The 23276-nt window shown below is 34.5% G+C and overlaps 1 protein-coding gene across 3 annotated transcripts in view; it reads left to right on the top strand.

The window, feature by feature from the left end:
* The window catches only part of SMARCAD1 (SNF2 related chromatin remodeling ATPase with DExD box 1), a 70658-nt gene that overhangs the window by 27889 nt on the left and 19493 nt on the right, over positions 1–23276 (top strand). For 2 of the 3 annotated variants that reach the window (XM_079920390.1, XM_079920389.1), the window contains exons 6-10: positions 3126–3229; positions 10222–10323; positions 11332–11413; positions 12891–13282; positions 22237–22436. In XM_079920390.1, the coding sequence (XP_079776516.1) occupies positions 3126–3229; positions 10222–10323; positions 11332–11413; positions 12891–13282; positions 22237–22436 (880 nt within the window). The remainder of the gene's footprint in view (positions 1–3125; positions 3230–10221; positions 10324–11331; positions 11414–12890; positions 13283–22236; positions 22437–23276) is intronic. The other variant, XM_079920391.1, reaches the window with a different exon arrangement.

The following is a 23276-nucleotide window of genomic DNA, read 5'->3' as shown; positions in this document are numbered from 1 at the left end:
GTTATTGTAAATTTCTTATAGTGAGTGGCACATAGTTAGTACATGTTAGCCTTTCTTTGTTCTTAAGGGCCGTCTGATAATAGGAAATGGTACAGGAGAAGGTTGAGTGTGTCTTCATGACAGTATCCCTACTGTAAAAGTTCCTGAAAAATGGTAGGCTCAGTTAACATTTGTTGAGTTGCTAAATGGTTTGGGGCATTTTACATGTTCTTTCTTGTCTTCATAATATCTCAGTATTCCAGAATCTTTCCACTGAAAAATTTGTTGGATAACTTTATTCCACAGCAGTGTCTAATCTTTTTTCTCTTGAGCAATTTATATCATTCCACTTTATTCATTAATTTAACAGATATTTATTGTGCATCTACTGTTGGATGCCAGATGCTATTTTAGGCACTGAGGGTACATGCCAAAACAAAATGGACAAAACCTCTGCCCTCATGGAGTTTACAGTCCTTATTAAGTTTGAACTTAAGCTGAGGTTTTTTTATTCTCATTCTTATACTAGACTGATATAATTTTTTTTTTTTAGTGTTAAGTGTCAAATTACAAGGAAAGAAAAAAATCAGGTTTTTCTTGTTTTTTTTAAGTAAACTTCCATGCTTCCTCTTAGAATGGACAGGATAGTCATATATCAGTCATCCTTATCTTTAGAATAGTACACTTAGAGGTAATGTATAGAATGACAGCTTTGTCTCACCAACAAAAGGCCTGTAAGACATCTTGGACAGTTCCACAAATCTTGATGTTGAACATTGGTTTTACCACAAATTACAATCTTTTATAGACAGTATCATCCTGCATGTTAAACAATAAGGGTATCTTTTTTGCATCGCCTTCTGAAAGTTTTCATTTATGAATAAGTTATAAAAACAAAAATGTGTATCTGAAATTTTACCCTGCTTTAAAAGGTAAAAATATGAATTTACTGATGTTGTCAGGAGTCTAGCTATTTCTTCCATTTCTCTATATATGTATGAGTAGGCAAAACATTTTTATGTGACTATCATCCTGTTATTTTTGCTGTTTTGTAACCTTCTTTATTTCTAAAAGTCTACTCAGTTCTTTGTAAAAGTGTATCCTGACTTGTGTAATAGCTTATTAATGGGCACTTAGATACTTAATTAAAAAATTTTTATGTACGCCTAAGCAAACATTCTCCATCAGTTTTGTAAATAAATTCCTAGAAGAAGAATTGTTGGACTGAAAGAAACACACATCTAAAATTCTGAGATGTATTATTTAGACTACCTTCCAGAAACACTGTTAACAATTTATAATGTTTAGAAGTGGCTCTTTGCCCACAGTCTGCTACAACTGTCCTTTTAATCTTAGGATGAATAAAAAAAGGGTACTTTATTTTACCTGTCTTTAGTTATTAATGAGGTTGACCATCTTTTCTCTTTTTTTCCTATTGAACTGCCTGTTTGTGTTCTTTGTTCATATTTTCTTTTTGCAGTTTCATGTTTTACTTTTTATTTTTAAATATTGAATTTAAGGAAAAAATATTTTTATTTGGGGTGTGAGGTACATGTCTAACCTACTTTTTTTCTTCCTGAAATTGATGATGGGTGCATCCCAAAAAAGGTGGGAATGTATGAGACACGTAATTGGGAAGTGGTATTTAACATAGAATATTAACTTGTTTTCTTTAGATATATGCACAATTTTTGGTTAATAATTATAAATATATATGTAGGTAACTAAGCATTGTGTGCTCTTATGTAACCTTTTGTACTAAATTTTTAGTTATGTGTTTTCTCCCACATATATTTGCAGATTTATGTCTGTAGCCATTTTATATACATGTAAAAATTTGATGCCGTATTATTAACCACAGAAAGATATATAAACAGATACTTAGGGCTGAAAAATTCTTTATTGACCAAGAAAAAGCTTTTGTTCTTTTTAAGAAAGGATTAAACATGTCTAGGTGACATGGCATAAATCACCTAGTTTGAAGCTTTTTTTCAGACTTTGAATATTAGGATATTACTAATGGTATTCACTTAACCCCAGCATATATAGATGATAGAGTGGTGATTATATTTTCCCCTTTTTAAAGTGGATGCTGGCAATTAGTTGGCATATGCAGAATGCACATTCACTTTATGAAACAAAGGGGAAAAAATTTAAGCATGCATACTTAAAGCATGTAATTACTATACACTGAAATGTTGATGGCATTCAGTTTTGTTATAGCCATATTATGAAATTTTCATGCTAACAGCTTAAAAGCTGTCATGTCTGTATTTATTTTCAATATTATATTTCTACAAGTTTTATTTCTAACTGCATAGTTAGATATAATTAATAGTTGATATAATTAATACTGAAATCTTAAACCTTTGTAAGCTTTCAGCAACTGCTTTCATACTAGCACTGCAGTATGTCTCTGGAATTTGCTCTCTGAAAGCGAAGGTACTGAAGAAGTATGTGAATGTATACAAAGTAAAAATTACACAACATACCCTCTCCAGATCATGTAGATTGAGTTCTCTCAGTCATAACAGAATGTGCAAATTTCCTATTACTGTCATACAGCCCTCTCTTGTGTTATACTTTCTTGTTTTTAGGTTAAGAGCATTAATCGCTTGAGCTCTCTGTATCTCAGTTCCTCCTAATTTGTAAAATGAGTTTATACTTACTTTGTAGGTTTCTTGTGGAAAGTAAATGAACAGCAGTTTATAAAAGTCCCCTGCAAAGCCTGGCACAGTAGACAATTATTGACAATTACCTGATGCTATTCAGATAAGCTGATGAGCTCAATTTTTTTTTTTTCACTACTGAACATTCAGGCATTGGGGAGAACCTCTTCCTACTATAGAATTACTTTCAATTTAAAGATGTGTATTTTTAGCATTAAATAATGTGATGGTTTACAAATAAGTACATTTTTACAGTGATTTCTACTTCTGAAAGACTGAAAAGAGGCTCTGTTTATTTTTCCTTCAATTCAGTTAACATTTATTGAATGTATGTCATATGTAGAAGAAATTTCATTGGGCCTGATGTCAAGAGAACTGTCTACAAGTATATACATTATAGTAACATTTTTGCCTTTGTTTTGCATTAATGATTCTTATAATATCTGTGCAAACTTTGAATGTCCTTCTCTGTTTTAGAAGGTGGTGGACCTAGGAAAAGAAAATTATCTTCTTCTTCAGAGCCATTTGAGGAAGATGAATTTAATGATGATCAGTCTATGAAAAAGAAGAGATTGGATCAAGTGAGTTAATTTGAATTGCAACATCAGAATTAGTTGCTTAAGCACAGAATTTGTTGAGTCTGTGGACATACTAAAAATGCACCTCAGTGAATCAGTCTTCTCTCTTACAACTAAGAAAATTTATGGTTGCATCTCATTTGTGACTGGTTTTGCTTTCTTTTTAATTTATCCAGTGTTAGTTGCTTATTTCTGAGTTATAAAATTAACTTAAAAAATATTCTAGTGGTGTGGTAAAGTACCTTTTGGGGAAAATATACTTTAAATTTTATTTCATAAAATTTAATAGATACATATGGTTGAACAACACTTACGTAAAACAGTTGTTACCAGTACCAGCACCATTTCATACTCCTCAGTGACAACTACTTATAATTCTTATAGATGACTCCTTTGATATTTAACTGCTTATCTAAAAATAATAGTGGTTATGCTTTTACTGGGTTATTCTAGTGTTCCATTAACTTTTACTTTATGGAGTAGATCTACTAAGAGGCCTCCCAGTGAATCTAGACATAGTCCTCCCTGTCTGTATTCATTTCAGCACAATTTCTTTTTGGTAATCAAAATCAGTCACCCCAACTAGCACAGTAACCTCCTCCTTTGCCTGTGATTTAGTGATGCATGAAGCCGTAAATAGCAGATGGCAATCTGTACCCTAATTTAATGGGATAGTTGTTGTGTCCCTCCATAGAAGTATTCTTGCCTTGAGAACTAATAACGATGGTAAGTAAAAATTCTTTGAGTTTTAGGTGTGAGGAGCTACTAGTATAAGAGACTAGGCCCACGTTTTAGTTTACAGACCTACGTATAACGGCTGTAGAAGAAATAGCATCATATTGATTGCTGGTTCAAAGCACTTAACTTTGCTTGTACATCTGTTGAACAGCATGTTAGCCTTGTAAGGTGTTAGCAACAGGTTCACATTCTGAATTTTCATTGTGATACCACTGTTCTGTATGCCAGCTCCTTCTAGGTATTGAGGCACATGGTGAGATCAGTGAATTCCATGAATTCCAGTGAAATTAGCTCCCCTGGCCAGAAACGTTGACCGTTGTGTCACAGTGTACTGTGACTGAGTTAAGCTTTCTGTATATCTGTATATGATGCATTAGTTTCCTAAGGACAGTGTAGCAGAGGACCACAAACTGAGTGGCTTAAACAACAGAAATATATTGTCTCACAGTTCTGGAAGCTAGAAGTACAAGATCTAGGCATCAGCAGGGTTGGTTCCTCCTAAAGGCTGTTCCATCCTTCTCTAACTCACTGATTAGAGTTGGATTTGAGGGGATAGAAAATGAGTTGTTGGAGAGCTAGAGTCCCACCCTGATGATCTAACCACAGAAGACTTGGAACAATTTGCTGCTGACGGCCATGTGGATGCAGATGATGATTTGCTGGCAGTCTTTGGTCTTCCTTGACTTGTAGATCTCTGCCTTGTCTTCACAGTGTATGCTCCCTGTGTGCTTGTCCAACTCCAAATTTCCTCTTTTTATGGGGACACCGGTCATTGGATTAGGGGCCCACCCTAATGACCTCATTTTAACTTGATTACCTCAGTAATAATTACCTTAGACCCTGTCTCCAAATGAGGTCATATTCTGAGGTACTGGGCATTATTCAACATAAGACTTTTAGAGGGACACAATTCAATCCATAACTAATGTTGCCAAATCCAGGGGGGTAGGAAAGGCTAATCCATACTCAGAGTAGATTTCTGTTACTGTCCCTTTCATGATGAAAGGGGTCGAATTTAATCAGCTTGCCACCAGACAGTTGACTACATCTCCCAAGGAATGGTGCTGTCATGGGAACTCATTGTTGGCCTCTGCTTTGGCAGGTCAGGTACTCTCCAGTAGCAGTAACCAGATAAATGTTGGTGTGAGAAAGTCTTACCTTGTTGATCTGTGTGCACAAACTTAGTCCATGTTGCCATGGCCGTTTGTATATAGACACGTTGAGCATGCATCCAAGCGCATCCAAGCATGCATCCAGTCTTATTTTGGTGTTCAAAGAATGAACCATCTTGTCCACGTGATTATTAAAAACTCCTATGCAATAGATACATTTGCCGAACATTCATATATGATGCTCTTACCCTTACATTCTGTTCTCAGAAAAACTTCTAAGTCCAACCGTGTACCTCTTCCCCGATCTTCCACTCTTGTTCTTCTCCTTGGCTGTTGTCCGTGGTATATCATTGATCTGTACCTCTAACCATCTTTTCTATACAAAATGGGCAATAAGTTGTACTGCCTGAAGTTGTGTACAGCGCTGCCGTCTTCAGTGGGATTATATTGTAAGCAGTTGTTCACATTCATCTGGTTCTAACAGTTATGTAAACCGTAAAAGAAGTTCAACATTTTTCTCCCACTTTATCTGATCATAAAGAATTCTGCAAAGTGCAGTAGATATTGGTTGAAGGAGGCTTTTTTTCTTTTGCCTCCAAAAACCACCTCTCTCATAAAGTCTCGTGGTAAAAATGTGTTAGCAGCATTTATGGCTTACTATTTAAAGTGAACATTTAAGATACTAATTACTGTAATTGAAGGTGAGAATGCAGATATGGTTATAGAATTTTAGAAGAGATTTAACATTGGAGCGGCCTTTGCCACCATTTTAGAAGCCTGGAGTGATGTAACAAAAGAGTGTTTGCATTATGTATCGTGGAAAATTTTTCTTGACTTGATTTTTGATTTTGAAGAACTTGAACCTTCAGAGAGATATTTTAAAATTCACAACAAGCTGTTGGTTTAGGAAAACAAGTTGGATTTGAGGGGATAGAAAATGAAGATGTAGACTTGGAACAATTTGCTGCTGAAGGCCATGTGGATGCAGATGATGACAGTGACAATGAAAATCAGAAGTTTACACCCTGACAGATTAACAATAAAGTTATCAGGTGTTTTAAATGTTGTTGAAAACAGTTTTACTGTTTACTTCAGCCTTTTCTTTACTGAAGATAGTGGCTTTAATGCTGAACATAGTAGGAGAGTTGTTCATGGCATCCAGTTGAATCTTGAACCTAACAGGCAGCTGTATTTGTTTTATTTTTTTCTTAAACATATATATTTTTAAATTTATTTATCTTATCCATTTTTTTTTTGGCTGCGTTGGGTCTTCATTGCTGCGCGTGGGCTTTCTCTAGTTGAGGCGAGCCAGGCCTACCCTTCATTGCAGTGCGCAGGCTTCTCATTGTGGTCTCTTGTTGCAGTTGCAGAGCACGGGCTATAGGCGTGCGGGCTTCAGTTGTTGTGGCACGTGGGCTCAGTAGTTGTGGCCCACGGGCTTAGTTCCTCCACAGCATGTGGGATCTTCCTGGACCAGGGCTTGAACCCGTGTCCCCTGCACTGGCAGGCGATTCTTAACCACTGTGCCACCAGGGAAGCCCAGGCAGCTTTAATATGAGAGGAGGAGGCTAGCAAAGTTAGCAGACATTTATTGATTTTATTTATTTGTTTATTTTTAAGTTAATATGTATATTTTCAACCATACAGCAGAGATAGCACAAGGACAGTGAGTCACGCCTTTCCATAACTGTTCATTTTCAAATAACCGTTCATCTACCATTTCATAGTAACTCATAAGCTACAACTCTTCCAATGTTAACATCCCCAAGCAAACTTGAGTTCATATTTATTTTAGTATTTACGTATTTCTTAACCATTTAACGTGTAAAATTATGCTACCCTTCTTTTAAGGTTTCTTCCTTTGTTTAAATGTGTCACTAATGAAGTTTTTGAATGTTATACCTCTAACACAATTTTTCTTAAACACGGTAGCTTTTATTTTCATCATTTTGCACGTGCAATAATTTTTGGAAATGGATGTGTCATGTTATAGCGGAACAGATGGTAGTTGTCAGCAGAAGAGGACAGGACCTTTCTTTGAAGCCATATGGGTCTCTGCCATGATTTTCCTGTTGGGGATTTCCAGAGACTTCAATACAACATCCTTATGAGCCACAGATTCTTTGGGAATCACTGCATTTACTTACTGGTCACAAAACCCAAGTGGCAAAGGACCTTGCACTGTACTCTGGACCTGCTACAGAGCCTTGTCTTAATCTGGGCCCCATTCCTGACAGACTTAAGGGCTCTTCATAAACTGATCAGAGCGGCACACACTGTACTGAAGTATATATATACATTGCCTCCAGGATCCAAAGAAGCCCACTGAAGTGTTGTGCCTCTCTCTCAGAGGCACCAGTGCCAGCCATTTGTCTTTTTTTTTTTTTCCAGAGTGGAATTTGCAGCATGCTCCAGATTGGACCCCTGTATAATTCATGAAAGTGGTGGGCCCAGGATTTGAGCGTGGTTATTTTCTACTCTAGCATGCATGTTTCTTACTAAGGTCATCTAAAAATAGCCACTGCTTCCTGCTTATCAAGTCCAATCTGTGTGACGTCTTCAGTATAGAGGATCAAAGTGATATACTGTGGACTGTGCAAAACTATCAAAGTCCTTGAGTACTGTTTTATGAAAGAGAGATGGAGATTCACCATAGCTCTGAAAACAGTGAAGGTGTATCCATCACTGACCCTGCCCAGACAAAAGCAGATTGCTTCTACTAGTCTCTTCTAATTACTGCTAGAGTAATAGTCTCAGTTATATTGATTTTCTCTAGTAAAATTAGCAGCTGGTATAGCAGCTACAGTTGGGGTCGTCACCTGTTTGTTTATGATAATCTAAACTAATTCTCTAAACCTATTCAGCTTTTGTATAGGCCACGGAGGCACATTACCCTGAGATCTGGGATGATGGAGTCAGTCTCTGCAGTTACCTCAGAAATATGGTGTTGCTGCTGCTGCTTCTTCAGAGGGACAATGCTAGTGCCTTAGATTTGGTATTTTCTACAATTATAGCCCTTAATCCATGGGTCAAGGAGCTAATGTGGGATTTCTGGCAGTGACAAATTTGTCAGTTGCAACTTTGCATTCTGAAACCAGAAAAATAACCACAGGATTGATTCATAACCCCTGGACCCACTAAGACGATTTGAGCCCAAAGGTTGTGTATCACCTGGCTTCTGTAAAGCTCGCGCATAACCACTGAACTGCATAGGTATTTTCAGTCACCAGGTGTTAGCAGAGCTGATAGAAGTGTGGGATCCGAGAGCAAAGAGCAAATCGGCACACGACCTACTGAATGTTTAATTTGTGCTGTCACATATTTAATTCCCAAAAGATATTTACTGTTTTCCAAATATTTTAACTTTTTTTCTTTAGGTGAAATTCACATAGCATAAAATTAACCATTAAAAATTCAGCGGCATTTAGTACATTCACAGTGTTGTACAACTACCACTCCTATCTAGTCCCAAAACATTTTTATCACCCAGTAATAGCATGCTGTATTTTTTAAGCAGTTTCTCCCCATTCTCTTCTCCCCCTAGCCCCTGCCAACCACCAGTCAGTTTTTTCTGTCTCTGGATTTACCTATTCTGAGTATTTCATATACATGTCATCATAAAATATATGACCTTTTGTGTCTAGCTTCTTTCACTTAGCTTGATGTATTTGAGGTTCATCCATGTTGTAGCATGTGTCAGTAGTACTTCATTCCTTTTTTTAGGGCTGAACGATATTCAGTTTTATGTGCATACTACAATTTGTTTATTCATTCTTTGATGACGTTTGACTCATTTCAAATCATGAATGTGCTATGTGAATGACTAAAGTTTAGGAAACACTTAGGTAATGGAAAAACACTGATCCAGGGTTAGACACCTAAGTTTCTATTTGTACCTCAGCTGGCTGTTATCCATCTGTGACCTTTAAAAGGATTGTTCTTCGAGTTTCAGTGTCTTCATCTGCAAAGCGAGGTTGGCGGTATGAATTTTTGATGGCTTTGAAATGCTTTCTCCAAATATTAATGTTTTATTATTCCCCTGCTCAAAATCCTCTTGCTTTCTGAATAAAGACTGACCTCAGTTTGGCACTCCAGACCTTTAAGCAATATTAGCGCTGGTCTAATTTTTAAGCTTTATAGCATATCCACGGTCTCTGTGCTGCAGCCGACACAGGCCACTTACTATTACAAAAACACATCTAGTTTTCTTCTTCCTACTCCTAACTTACATACCATCTTATGTCTCTGTTGTGTGGAACTTCATCTTATTCCTGTGTGCAAGAAAGGTATCGCTCACAATTTAGATATTTCTCTCTTAGTGAAAGAAAAAAATAGTATTGTTGCTGGATAAGAATGGAGGTAAAAGAGAAAGTATGAAACCGTGCTTTTCTCTCTCATGTTTGTATAGCTTGTGGTACAGTATCTTAGCAAAGTAGATAAATGCTTTTAGATTGACTAAAATGCAAGATTTTTCTTATATATGAGCCCAAGGAATCTTTTTTTGTTTAAATGTGGAATTTTAACCAGTTTCTTCAAATGAAGTTAAGTGACAGAGGAAAGAGATAGTGTGTATGAGTAGCCACAGTTCCCAAATTAATGTTTAATTTATATATTATTTAGTTTTGTATAAGTTTCTTTGTCATTGTGTCACTTTTGTTGTGACTGAGCAGTTAATATTTAAACCATTCAAGACTGAAGTAAAAGTAAACTTTTTTTCTCTCAGTATTTGAAATTTGTAGAGGATATGAAATTGTCAGCACGGATGAGGTGGTTTGGTTTGGTTCGGCTCGGTTCGGTTTTTGCCATTAGCTTGGAGAGACTTCAGTATACCTGAATTATTTCGAGTTAGTTTGAGGATCATTCTAGTTGTTTTAGCAGATGTAGCTTATTTTGAGCATTGTATGAGTGAAGTGTGAGTTATTGGATATGTAGTCAAGGTCTTTTGAGTGATCTTAAACCAGTAATATTTTTTATCCTTAAGATATAAATTTGTCCATTTTCACATGAACAAAAAGAAACATTTTTGGATTCTTCTTGATCGAATGTGAAAACTTCCAAATCAAGTCAAAATACAAATGTGATTGTCTTAAGACTGTTGTTATTGATGATATCTTAAATTGGTTCTCTTTTTTACCTCCCCATTAGGGAGAGGAGTCAAATGAGTCTGCAGAATCTAGCAGTAATTGGGAAAAACAGGAAAGTATTGTGTTGAAATTGCAAAAGGAATTTCCCAATTTTGATAAAGAGGTGAGTAGTCATGTGCAGAAATTTAATCAGTATGTACTAAATGTTTGTATTACAAAATAGCCTTTTGAGATCAACCATGTGAAAAGCTTAGGGTGAGTTTTGCACTGTTCTGATTAAATATTTTTATTTATCAATATTATAAAATATCTTTGTACTGCTAGTTTACATTATTTATTTACTTTATTTGCTTACTATAGTATCAGCATTATAATGGTAACATCATGTAATCATAACAAACATAACTGTAGTAACAACTGTCATCTCATATAAAATGCAGATCCTCTACAAAGCCATCTATAATCCCAAGTCACTTGTTTTAGCTTTCTTCATATTCTCATCCTTTAAATTTTTCATGAAGAATTTTAAAGTGTAATACTGTATTTCAGTGTCTTAATAAGCTTTGGTGTATTTGGTAGATAGTAAAAATACTTTCAGGGTCAGTAAAGACCCATGCCAAGCATGCCAGTGCTAAAAATCCCTGTGTTTAATCACCTTATTGTACTTGAAAACACATTATTTGTTTAACATTGGGAATACATTTACACTTGTATTGATTTATTCAGGTATATGTACAGGTATATGTACATGTATATGTACAGGTAGTACATCTGCTAAATTCTGATGATCTGAATGCAAAGTCTTGTTGCTATGCTGGTTCTTTGCATATGTTCAAATTACATGTTCTGAAGTTGGCAGTTTATAAAAGCCTAGCTGCATGTTGCAGTTTAATTGAGCAAACATTTTTTCATACTCTAGTGTTCAGAGCACTTCATAGCAAGAGTAGAAATGCAAAGACTATCAAGCTTCCTTCCCTTTGAAGCAATTTACGAAAGTGAAATTAAATATACAGAAAGCATTTGTAAAGCAACATAAAAACAAGTGTGAAATAATCAGATATGAATTCTGTTAAGTTTTCAGGTGATGTACGTATTTTTAAAAGAGCATAAAAGTTTTCAACAAGTTGTTAATTTTAGATTTTTAATAAAAAGATCAATGACTTATTTCTAGGAATTAAGGGAAGTACTCAAGGAACATGAATGGATGTACACAGAGGCTTTAGAATCTTTAAAAGTGTTTGCGGAAGACCAAGGTAATTATCTGTTCTATGTCATTACAGAAAATTCGTATTTCCCAATATATTATATCTTAGTATATAAGAAAATAGTAAATCTATTAGCTAATAACCAGAGAATGGGATTGCACAAGATGTTAGAAACCAGTTCCCAGATGTTTTGGCCTGTTCTTTACTGCAGTGTAGAATGAAACAATAAACATTTTTTTCTATTTGGCTAACTTTTTTTTGATAGTTAAGTCTACTTATAAACTACCATGTTTTATTGAGTACAAAAGAAACATTTTTTTTTTTTACATTTTAACAGCTCTTAGGAAAGATCTTAACAATTGCTGGTGTCTTATAATCACTATAACGTAGATGTCCTAGCCTGCACTTACATGAATAGCAAAAGCACCAGTATCAGAAACTTATAAGATGGTTATCACTGGCATGGAAGAAAGTCCCTGATCCCATAGTGGAACATTTTTAACGTTAGGAACCAAAGGGTAGAGAAGTAGTGGGGAGGAGTTGAATCACACATGTTTAGCAACATCCTTAAGAAGGCCAGCTTTTTAAAAGGCCAACCCAATGGCTTTAGGTTTTTTGTTGTTTTTGTCTGTTTTTAATGAATTATTTTAGGAAATGCTACACAACAAATGCTCTCGATGGCACAGAGAATGATATTGTGTGGAGAAAAGAAAACCACCAATATCACCAATTCTGAGTCTGAAAAAAGATTCAGAAGGGAAAGATTATGAATGTGAAGAAATGTGAAGAATATTCAATTTATTTTGCTTACTTTTTAATATGTGTACAAGAATGAATGTATGATAATATGCAAATCTAAAAGCTCTTGGACTGAGTAAAACATAAACATTCTAAATAACAAAATACTATGTTATAGAGTAACTGTTCATATTTCTTACTAGTACATAAAATAAGTGTACCTTCGATCACAGGCATCTTAGAAATCCATGGAATATGATAGCATAATCAGTGATAAAGTAGTGGTGCTTTTTAATAACATATTTAAATGATTTTTGGTAATGATGAACCTAGAAGTGGGGATGGGTGATGGAAAAATTAGTCTTATTATGGATAGTTTTAATTTAGGATGAGCATTATTTTTGCTACACCCATCAGTTTTGGCCTGGGGGTGTGGCTGCTAAATAACATCTGGGACATCTTATGTATATGCAGCTGCCATTTATATTCTCAGGATCTTTGATAGAAAATGAGGATTTATATTTAATTCGTTTAAGAAAGTTGTCACCTATTTGTGAAACTATTTCAATTCATTGTATAACTTCAAATTCTACTTCAGTATTTCTCTTTAAAGTATATCAAGATTTAACAATAAATTATAGTTGAATTCTGTATTAAAAGAAGCATGAATACTTGTATAAATCATTTTCTTACTTGAAGATTTATTTAATTTTATCTTTAATGTAGTTATTTAATTTATATTTAATTTATATCTTTCTAATGTAGTTATTTTTGTCTTTGTACACAGATATGCAATATGCTTCACCAAGTGAGTTTCCAAATGGAAAAGAAGTTTCTTCAAGGAGTCAAAATTATCCTAAAAACGCAGCTAAAACAAAACTGAAACAGAAATGTTCCATGAAACCACAAAATGGTTTTAACAAGAAACGTAAAAAAACTGTATTTAATCCTAAAAGAGTTATTGAAGACTCTGAATATGATTCAGGTTCTGATGTCGGTAGTTCATTAGACGAGGACTATAGTAGTGGTGAAGAAGTGATGGAGGATGGCTATAAAGGTAAAATTCTTCACTTCCTTCAAGATGCTTCAATTGGTGAACTTACTTTGATTCCTCAGTGTTCTCAGAAAAAGGCTCAGAAGATAACAGAACTCCGGCCCTTTAATAGTTGGGAAGCTCTGGTAAGGCTACATTCTTTTGTTTTCCCCTGTGTGTGTGTATTTAATTCACAGTACCGTTTATAGTCAAGGCATCTTCAGCCCAGGGACGCATAGATGGGTGGCCTTATCCTGTGTAGAGTCAAACATTACTTTCATTCTAAGCCAATAGTATTACAAATAGTGTCATATGACCTAATTTTGAATGAATTAAGGGGTGATTTTCCTGAAAAACCCCAAGCTGATTGGCTGGGCATACTGTCACTCATTCTTTTGCATAGAAACTTGGTTCATTTCACTGCAGAAGAAGAAATTAGAGCTTACATTTAGGAAGGAGTTGTTTGCTAGCCTGTTCTGATCTGTTTCTACTGAGACACAATGCAGAAAGCAAGAATGTGGCGGAAGTTTTACTACAACTACTTGAAGAGCAATAGCAACGTCCAGGGGAGCTCCATGATTTAAAATGCCAGCCTAAGTGTTTTATGCTTCACCACAAAGAAGCAATTGTTTATTTTATTTTTCTTTTAAAAGTGACAGCTCAATCTCTAACATGTTTTTCTTGGTTAAACAATACGGCCATTTTATGGAGTGTAGCAGGCTGCAGCGTTTTTAATTGGAAAGATAGAAAAGTGTGTGGAAGCCTAGAATTCAAGCGTTAGGTGAAGGGAAGGCATAAGCACTGGTAAGTACACTTTGCATGATCATTTTCTGGAATTTCATTTCCTGTAAACAAGTTTTATCTAAAATACCTGTATTTTGAGTTTCATAAATGTCAACAGTCAGCAAATCTTATTCATACAGAGAAATGTAAGAACTCTGTCTTTTAAAGTTTGCTTCATATTGTGAAAATGGGGGCTTTTATAGCATGGATTCTAAACAGGCCCTCCTGTGAAAGCAGTATGTGATTTTTTACAGCTTTAGAATGTGAAGTCACATCAATAGTGACTCTTGATGTTTTATGAATTTTTAGGAAATTTTGTTCCCTAACTTAGGGAGTAAAGTTGCTTTGTGATTAATCTTATACTTGGGACAAATCTATGTGAACCTAAGTTCCCTTGATGAGTATCTTGAAGTGGCAGGGTGGGAAGGTCCCTGAACAATGATTGTAAATAGCATTTTCTAAAAAATTAAAATATTTGAAAAATATAGAAACAACATTACTAGTATCTCGTGGCTTTAAAAATAAATAAAGATATTCGTTTTGCCTAAAGCCTTTGCTTTTCCAGAGAACATCTGTCAAAGCAGGCCGTTTCAAAACTTGTTGGGCTTTGCCTAAGTGATTTATTTGTTAAAGTATTTGCTGAAGGGCATTCTTGTTCTTCTTGTCTTTATTTTCTTCTTTCTTTTAATCTTTAATGGTCTCCTATGTCATTACAGAGTTGGGTTGCTCGGGCTTGTTGGGATTCTAATTGACTTAATAAGGAATGCCCTTATCTGCACCAGTGTGTTTAGTCACTGTGACTACTTGCCCACGTATCTTATAGTAAAAAGTGAATTATACCAGAGTTATATGTGCCAGATGCTTTTAAAAATATTCAGTAACTTAACATGTAGAAAGCATATTTCCCCTACTAATTAATTGGCATAGTTTAAATTAGTCTTGACATGAATTTGGAGATTATGCATTATCTACTGAAACCTCCTATAGCATCTTGCCCTCTTTCTGAAAGTTGAATACAGAGACTATTTTTGCTAGCCATTCATCTAAATGTTGATTATTTTATGTAACAGTTAAAAAGTAAACTTGCCACTTGAGTTTAGCGAATACAGGGCTTAGCTATTCTGAAAAAGTTAGTAAACACAAGTTCCTGGAAATGAACAGTTTAGCAAGTCAGTGTATATGAGTTTTGAGTTTTAATTTGTTTAGAACTTTCAGCTTCTGCTTTCATTTACTTTAGAATTTTGAATATGACTGATTTAAAGATCAATTTAATGTCTTAAAGTCATCAAAGGAAAGGTCAATATTATGTACATTTTGGTAAAAAAAAAATTATATAACTCCTTCCCTATTAATCAGAGAGGCTTGCTAATGTACCTGTGAACTACTTCAAAAATAAAAGAAAAAGCATTTACTTTTGTTTTCATAGCTACTGTTTTTAGAAATTCTTAAGAGAATTAATTGAAATTTTAATTTTGTTCCTCAGTCATACTTTAATGAAAATTACAAGGCATTATATATTAAGAACAAAGTGCAAATGTCTAGTAAACTCTTAACATTATTGTTGAATCTTATTAGTTTAGTCTTCAGGATTGGGGAATTTGGCAGAACTTTAAAACTCATTAATATTTCATTACAATGTATACTGAGCCAACAAATCAAAGTAAACACATATTTCAATTATGATTTTTTGCTAAAACAGAAGTCTCCATAACATTGATAGGTTAAATGTAATCATTGGTATTTCATTGTGTCATTTTATTATAAAATTAATTTGAATGTGGAAATTATTTTAGCAGTGCCTTTTAAAACAGAAGTTGAAAAATTGTACATTATGATTATGACTTTATTGTCAAAGAATTACACATTTAAAAAATTTAAATGCTCAGATATTCTAGTCACCCTTATTTACATGAGGAAAATTTGGTTATTTAATGAAATAAGTTCTTTATGTTAAGGGTATTTATGTTTGCAGCTTTATACCCTTTTTAAAAATAAAAATCTAAATAGTGTTTGTCAGATTTTCTTCATAATTTTTCCATTTCTCTTATTTTTCTGCTTCATAGCAGTAAAGTATGTGCTTATGGTAAGAAATCACATCATTAAATCATGTAGACTTTGGAAACAAAGCCAGCCAAAATGTCATTAGTTTAAAAATGTGTACTGTTAATGTGCTAAAATTGGGGTTTTTGTTGCCAAATTTCACACATTTGATGGCATCAGTTCACCAACCACTTACTGAATTTTTATCTAGCTTTGTGCAAAATAGGGTGGAGATGCTATTATGTCTATTATAATCTTATTATGTTGCATCTTTGTACTTTAATCAGAAGCGTAGTATACTGATCAAATCAAGATTCATGAATAGCTCATTCATAAATAGCTCAATCTAAAAATTTTTCATATATGCATTTAGTTCCTTAACATTTAGATCAGCATAAATGCAGTTTTCTTTGATTGTTAACCAGGCAACCCGGGTTTACCTCATGTGGAAACATTACTCGTCATTGTGCTGCTCCCATCCACTAGTGACTTAGAGCACAGGTTTTCTTTTTTGCTTTATTGTAAAATGGCTGTCTAAATTTGTGACTCGAAGAATTGTAATGCATACTACTTCCTGATAGGGTGGCTTCAGTAAAGTGTGTGATTACTGTATTCAGGCTTTGTTTTCATTTTTGTTAAGTTTGATAAATATTTATTTTAAAATTATAAATGCATTTTGAGTACTTTGTAGGCTGCTCCCAGGTATTTATAGTATTTAAGACTCCTGTCCTCAATAATGTTACTTCTTAGGTGGGGAATTAAATCTGCTTTTAAACGATTTCCCCCTTCCTATAGAAATGCAAAATTATTTGTACTGTAAGAGTGACACATGGTGGCAAGAGATAGGTACTTCAGTTTGTGAGTGATTTAAAAAGATAAAGACCTTAAAGTAATAACTTGACTTTTTAATCAAAGAGATAGTTATCAGGGCCATGTTGATGTTCTTTTTTCATGTAATTATCCAGTTAAGTAGCAATTACTTTTTTTCTCTTTTTTTCCCTCTGAGAAAATAGCTTTATCATTTTTTTGAAGAACGATTTGTTTTCTTTGTCTAAAATTGAAACAGTACATGCGAGAACAAAGAAGAAAATCAAGTTTAGCCAAAATTCTACCAAAGATACTTCCCACTTCAGACTTTATTGACCATCCATCTGTTTATGAATATGTTTGTATATTTCATATTATGTAATTAGGATCGTATTTGCTGTGCTCATCAACAACTTTAGATTTACTAGTGGATCCCGCATTTACAGAGTACTTTGTATTTCTTAGGTCTTGTTTTAGTGAAGCTAAGTAACTTACAGGATTGTTAAATGCTTTTTGTCTTCAGCAAGCAGTAACATAACAGTAGAGTGTTCTTACACCTTTCCTTAGGGGCAGACACCCATTTTCCCTGCCCCCCACACACCTAATAAAAGTGTTTTGGAATTAAATGTTGGGCTTCTTTTAATGTTTTTATTTTTTTATTATTTATGCGTGTATTTAGATCAAGTTAAAAAATTCTACAGGCTTGTTCTCCCTGAAAATCCATATCCATCCCCTTCTCCAGCCTATTTCCTGTACTACAGATAACTGCTTCTACATCTTCTGTCTGATTCTTATCACTTCCATATCTAGGAATATAAAGATAATGCTTTTTTAAAATTTTTCAGTTGCAGGCCTTATCTTTTGACATGACATAGACATTATAGCATTGTGGTAGGATTAGCTCTCTTCTCGCTCTCTGTCTCACCTCACATGCCCGTTTCCCATTCCCCAGTCCTATCAGTATGTTAATAATGCGGTAATTTTGAAAATCATTTTTTAGTATCTACATTGTTAGACTATGCAAATGCCTTTTATAGCTGAGCCATGTTATATACTACATGATTACTTTTTTTCCTTGCTCAGCATTTTGTTTTCCCTACTTACTAGTTGTCTTGGTTTTTCTGTTTTCTTAGTTTTGTATATACTTACTACTTCGGCTCTAAATTCTTCCCTAATTGTCTAAATTTCCCCTCAGTTTTTAGACACTTCAGATATTTTGTCAGTTTCATCTTCTTGGAAAAGTCTCTTCTGGAGTCTTATGACCTATGGTAGGGGAACAGCTGTGATATTGGAATTTCATTTCCCCAACATCCTGAGGAATGTTGTTTTTCTCTCTGTTGGTTCTCTTGTTTCGGAATTCCATTCATGCCTCTTTATTTATTCCCTTGGTTTTGTAAAAACCATACTTGAGGGTAAATAATAAGAGTAAAGAATAAGATTAATAAGAGTAATAAGAGTAAATAAGAATAAGAATAATAAGAGTAAATAAGTAATAAGATAAATAAGTAAATAAGTAATAAGAATAATAAGAGTAAATAAGAGTAAATAATAAGAGTAAAAAATAAGAGTAAAAATAATAAGAGTAAATAATAAGAGTAAATAATAAGAGTAAATAATAATAATAATAAAAATAATAAGAGTAAAAAATAAGAGTAAATAATATAGTGGAGCTAGATGGCCTGCTTTTGAATCCCAGTTCTGACATTTTCTAGCAACTTACACGACCTTAAGCAAGTTCTTTCTCTGTTCCTGTATTTCTTCTTCTCTAAGTGGGGTGTAATTATGATACTGACCTCTGGAGAAGGCTAAGGATTAAATAAAGTTAAGTGCTCGTTCAATTGTCTGTCTCTTAAAAAATGTTAGCTGCAGATATCCACAATATTTTGTGTTGGAAGTTTTGTATATATTATTAGTGAAATGTTAAGAAACGATTATAGTTTTCTACTCTCCCCCAATATCAGTTCTAGTCATATTGAGTCAAACTTTTTTGGATCAAATCATTTTTCTCTCTCTCTCTTTTTTTAACCCCCTCTGTGCTTTTAAACAGATTTATGACTGGTCACATTACCCACAATATATTAAGACTACATTTTTCAGCCTCCCTTTGGTAATTTGACAAATTCCTGTCCAGTGAGTTGTAAGCAGAAGTATACCATGATTTTGGGAAAGCGTCCTTAAAGGATCTCTTCTTCCTGTTGGTTGAGATGTCAGTGGGATGAGGACTCACATGTTGAGGATATTGAAGCAACAAAGTAGAAGAATTCTTTTTTTTTTTTTTTTTTTTTTTTTTTTTTTTGCGGTACGCAGGCCTCTCACTGCTGTGGCCTCTCCCATTGCAGAGCACAGGCTCCAGACGCGCAGGCTCAGCGGCCATGGCTCACGGGCCCAGCTGCTCCGCAGCATGTGGAATCTTCCCGGACCGGGGCACGAACCCTTGTCCCCTGCATTGGCAGGCGGACTCTCAACCACTGCGCCACCAGGGAAGCCCCCTAAAGTACTAGATAGATCTAAATTCTAATCCAGCAGCAATAATTTCGGTCATCTCTAATGTTGGTTGGTTTGTATGGAAAGGGAGGGTAAAGAGAGTTGGAAGCCTCACGGAGTTAAGTTGAAACTTTGACTTTAGAAATAACCAAAATGTCAAGTTCATTAAAAGTCTCAATCAAACTGTTGGAGCATCATGAAGTAAGAGTAAGAGTTGCTTTTTGCTACACCCCTTCATTGCCCCTACAAAAATATCAAACATAAAAATTAGAATACTAAATGAACCCTCATGTACTCATCACCAGGTTCAGTTATCAGCGTATGTCTGCTCTTGTTTCATCTATCCTCTCTGTTCCCCCCTCCCCATCTCCCTTTCCCTCTCTCTCTCTCTCTCTCCCCCCTCCCCCCTCCCTCCCTCCCCCTCCCCCCTTCCTGTAATATCTTTGGTGAAGAAACTGGATCATTTGTTCTATAGCTTTCCAGTCGGGGCTTTTCTGGTTATATTTTCTGTGGAATAAGGATTAGAATTAAATGCTCCCATCAGTACTATTACATGGTTGGTGGTATGTTCTTTCATCAGGAAACGGTAATGTCTGGTTGGTTGTTTTTTTTTTTAATGTATGTTTCTCTCTTCTCTAGGTTCTGACATACTGAATTGATCTTCCTTGAGTCAAAACAGTTCTTTCTGATTTCTGGACTTCCTAGATCCTAGATTATATTACTCTCCTTTTGAAAAGTACCCATGAAATTTTGTTTTTTCCCTTATAATACCAGTTGTTAAGACTTAAAATTGTATGTTGCATGTCTTTCCCAATGACTATAAACCACACGAGGACAAGGGACTATGTCTGTATACCAGGTACTTTCACCAGCCAGGGTAGTACTTAACTACAAAAGAAAAGAAAAAAAACCAACAAAAAAATGGCAGTTGGTTACAGAAAAAAGGGTTTTTGTTTTTTAACCTTTTATTTTATATAGGAGTATAGCCGATTAACAATGTTGTGATAGTTTCATGTGCACAGCAAAGTGACTGAGCCATACGTTTACATGCATCCATTCTCCCCCAAATTCTGCTCCCATCCAGGCTTCCACATAACATGGAGCAGAGTTCCCTGTGCTATACAGTAGGTCCTTGTTGGTTATCCATTTTAAATATAGCAGTGTGTACATATCAATCCCACCCTTCCCCCTGTGTTTTTTAACTTTTAAGGGTTTTTTTGTTTTGTTTTGGGAAGTACTAGTTTTAGTGAAAAGAGAAAAGCATAGACTTTGGAATCTTTTATCCTACTTTGTGACCTTGGAAATTGAATCTTTATTCATCCAGAACTGGTGGACTGATCTTGCGGTTGTGAGAACTGCATGAGTTAGTGAATAAAAGACACCTAGTAGTTTCTGGCACATACAAAGCACACAATATATTGTTCCTTCTTTTTTTTTTCCTGGTTATTCTCGTTGGTTCTCTCACACACAGCATATCGCAAACGCACTACCCCACAATAGGCATGAGATTGGTTTTTTGGCCTATAATTTTGGGGTTCCATTTAAAAATAAAAATATTTTAATTAAGAGTTCTAGTAAAACCTCATTAAAATCTTCAAGGCACTGATTCTTACATATCCTGTTCTTTATGTTTACATCTTTTTCCCTGGAAAGTACAGAGTGGGAGATTACATTGTGATTATGAATGTTGTCCTTGTGAAAATATAAAGTAGTGTACAAATAACTTTTTATTTCACGATGCCATTTTGTGGCATGCTAAGTTTTTGGTTTGTTTTGTTTTTTATTCCTGCAGTACAGTAATAACATGGCTTTGGAATAGACGAGTAAGTTTCATTTCTACCAACCTACTCTAGGTTAGATGTGAAAAATACATGTTAGTATAAGCTGCATTTTTTATGAAATTTTCTTAGTATATCCTCTGAGTATTGAATTTCTGTTGCTTGAGCTTCTCTGTGAACTTAGAAATACTGTGTGTTCATGGGGATTATTTAGAGCTGTTAATGAGATTCTTGTCATAACTTGAAAGAATATGCTAAATACGATACTATGAATCAAAACCATGTGTGGCTTTATTCTAACAGATGGTTTTAGTTTAGTTTCCTTTGTTCTGGATTATGGTATTTTTCTTTTTGCCCAACAAACAGCTTTCAAATAGCTACTGGGCTTTTTTCTAATCCTTTACACTAAAAATATTTTTTTTGTATAGTTCTTCAGGATATATTTTTTTCAGCTATCTATTTGGGAAAATTCTAATTCTGTTACAGCTTTTACCTTGTAAAGTATTCAGTGTCTCCTTTAGAAAAATAAATACAAATACATTTTGAAAGAAATTCTGAGTTTTCACACAAACCCATTTATACAAGTCTTGTATTGAAATTGATACTATTCTTAACTTTTATCAAATTATTGAATTGGTCACGGTATACTTTTGATTCACATAATATCTTGCCAAGTAGTAGTTGTCTCAGTTTAGAGAAAAATATCAAGTGACAAATAATAATTGGAGTTTTGTAAGCTTGAGGGGTTGTACTGTGATGATAGGGCAAAGTACGTTTTAGGAAAATTAATCTTATATTCATAGGAAGTGACAAAAATGGAGGCAAGAGATCTAGTATGCAGTTTTTATATTTGGCACTATTACCTTTGGTAATAGTCATAAATCCGAGCTTTTGAAGACAAAACCTGATAGGAGACATTAACAATTACTTTAGAGTTTCTCCCATAAGAGAACAGCTACCAGGGTCAAGGTAGCAAGCTTGGGATGGTGCGTTTTGAGGAAAAAGGTATGTTTTATTTCAACATGATGAGTTTGAGGTGACAGTGGGATTTATCAAAGTGAAACGTGAGAATGCAAATGCAGGTTCTCTTCACATTGATTAAGGTCATTAGTAAAAGTTTAACAAACTTTTTTCCCTCACAGAGAAAGAAATTGGCTCCCTATTTACTAGATCTGAACTGTTAAATTATTTTTCTTTTCATGCCATAGTTCACAAAGATGTCCAAAACGAATGGCTTATCAGAAGATTTGATATGGCACTGTAAAACACTGATCCAAGAAAGGGATGTAGTTATAAGGCTTATGAACAAATGTGAAGACATTTCAAATAAATTGACAAAACAAGTTACCATGCTCACTGGAAATGGAGGTGGATGGAACATAGAACAACCCTCCATTCTAAACCAAAGGTAATACTTGTTGTATGTACCTATTCATTATTTTATCTCAGTTGTATAAAAATGTTGAATTTATTCCTGTATTGTGCCTAGGAAACTTAAATGTGCAAATGGTAGGAAAACTAATGTTTAAAAGGGAAACTCAGGGTTTCCTATAATGGCATGTAAGTGGTATATGAATTGTTTTTCATTGATCGTCACCCCCCCTCCCCCCATCAGGATATTTTACTCCATTATCACATTGTAACTTAGAGGGAGGAGATATTATGGTCTTATGTAACCTATGTTTTCCTTGTCTGATGACAGATAATTTCATATATAATCACAGAAACTGAAAAGGTGGTTTTAGCTACCTCTTAATTTAGTGCTTCAGAGTCAGCTGCTCAACTGCATCAATGTAAAAATTTGTCTTAGTTCAGTTTCTTTTTGATCATAAGTGAAATGATTGAAGTATCCTATATATGCGATTAAATGCTTTCAAAAGCCCAAAATTTTTAATCTTTTTGAGGTAAAAACACATAAAAATTGAAAAGGACACTTTTATTAAATAGATTATATAAGGAAAAATTATAAAAAGTGTATATTTAAAAAGTATATTCCCCAAACTGCTACTGTCAGTAAAATACCTTGTCCGAGTTCTTGCAAAAAAAAACCACTAAATTGTTTTCACTAAAAAATTTGTCCAACAACCAGAATGTATGAAAACGGCGTTTTGTAATTGTGAACACCCCTCCTTTGCATGATGTTGGGATATGGCGGGCGGGGCGTTGTTTTGAACTTCTTCTTTTAAAAGTTTATTTTCAAGTTGTCTGGAAACTCAGGACTGTTCAGAATGCTTCCTTTTTTAAAAAA

The sequence above is a fragment of the Stenella coeruleoalba genome (assembly GCF_951394435.1).
Source record: "Stenella coeruleoalba genome assembly, chromosome: 4".
Lineage (NCBI taxonomy): Eukaryota > Metazoa > Chordata > Mammalia > Artiodactyla > Delphinidae > Stenella > Stenella coeruleoalba.
The sequence above is the reverse complement of the archived record's forward strand: the minus strand, read 5'-3'. Positions and strand labels throughout refer to the sequence as shown.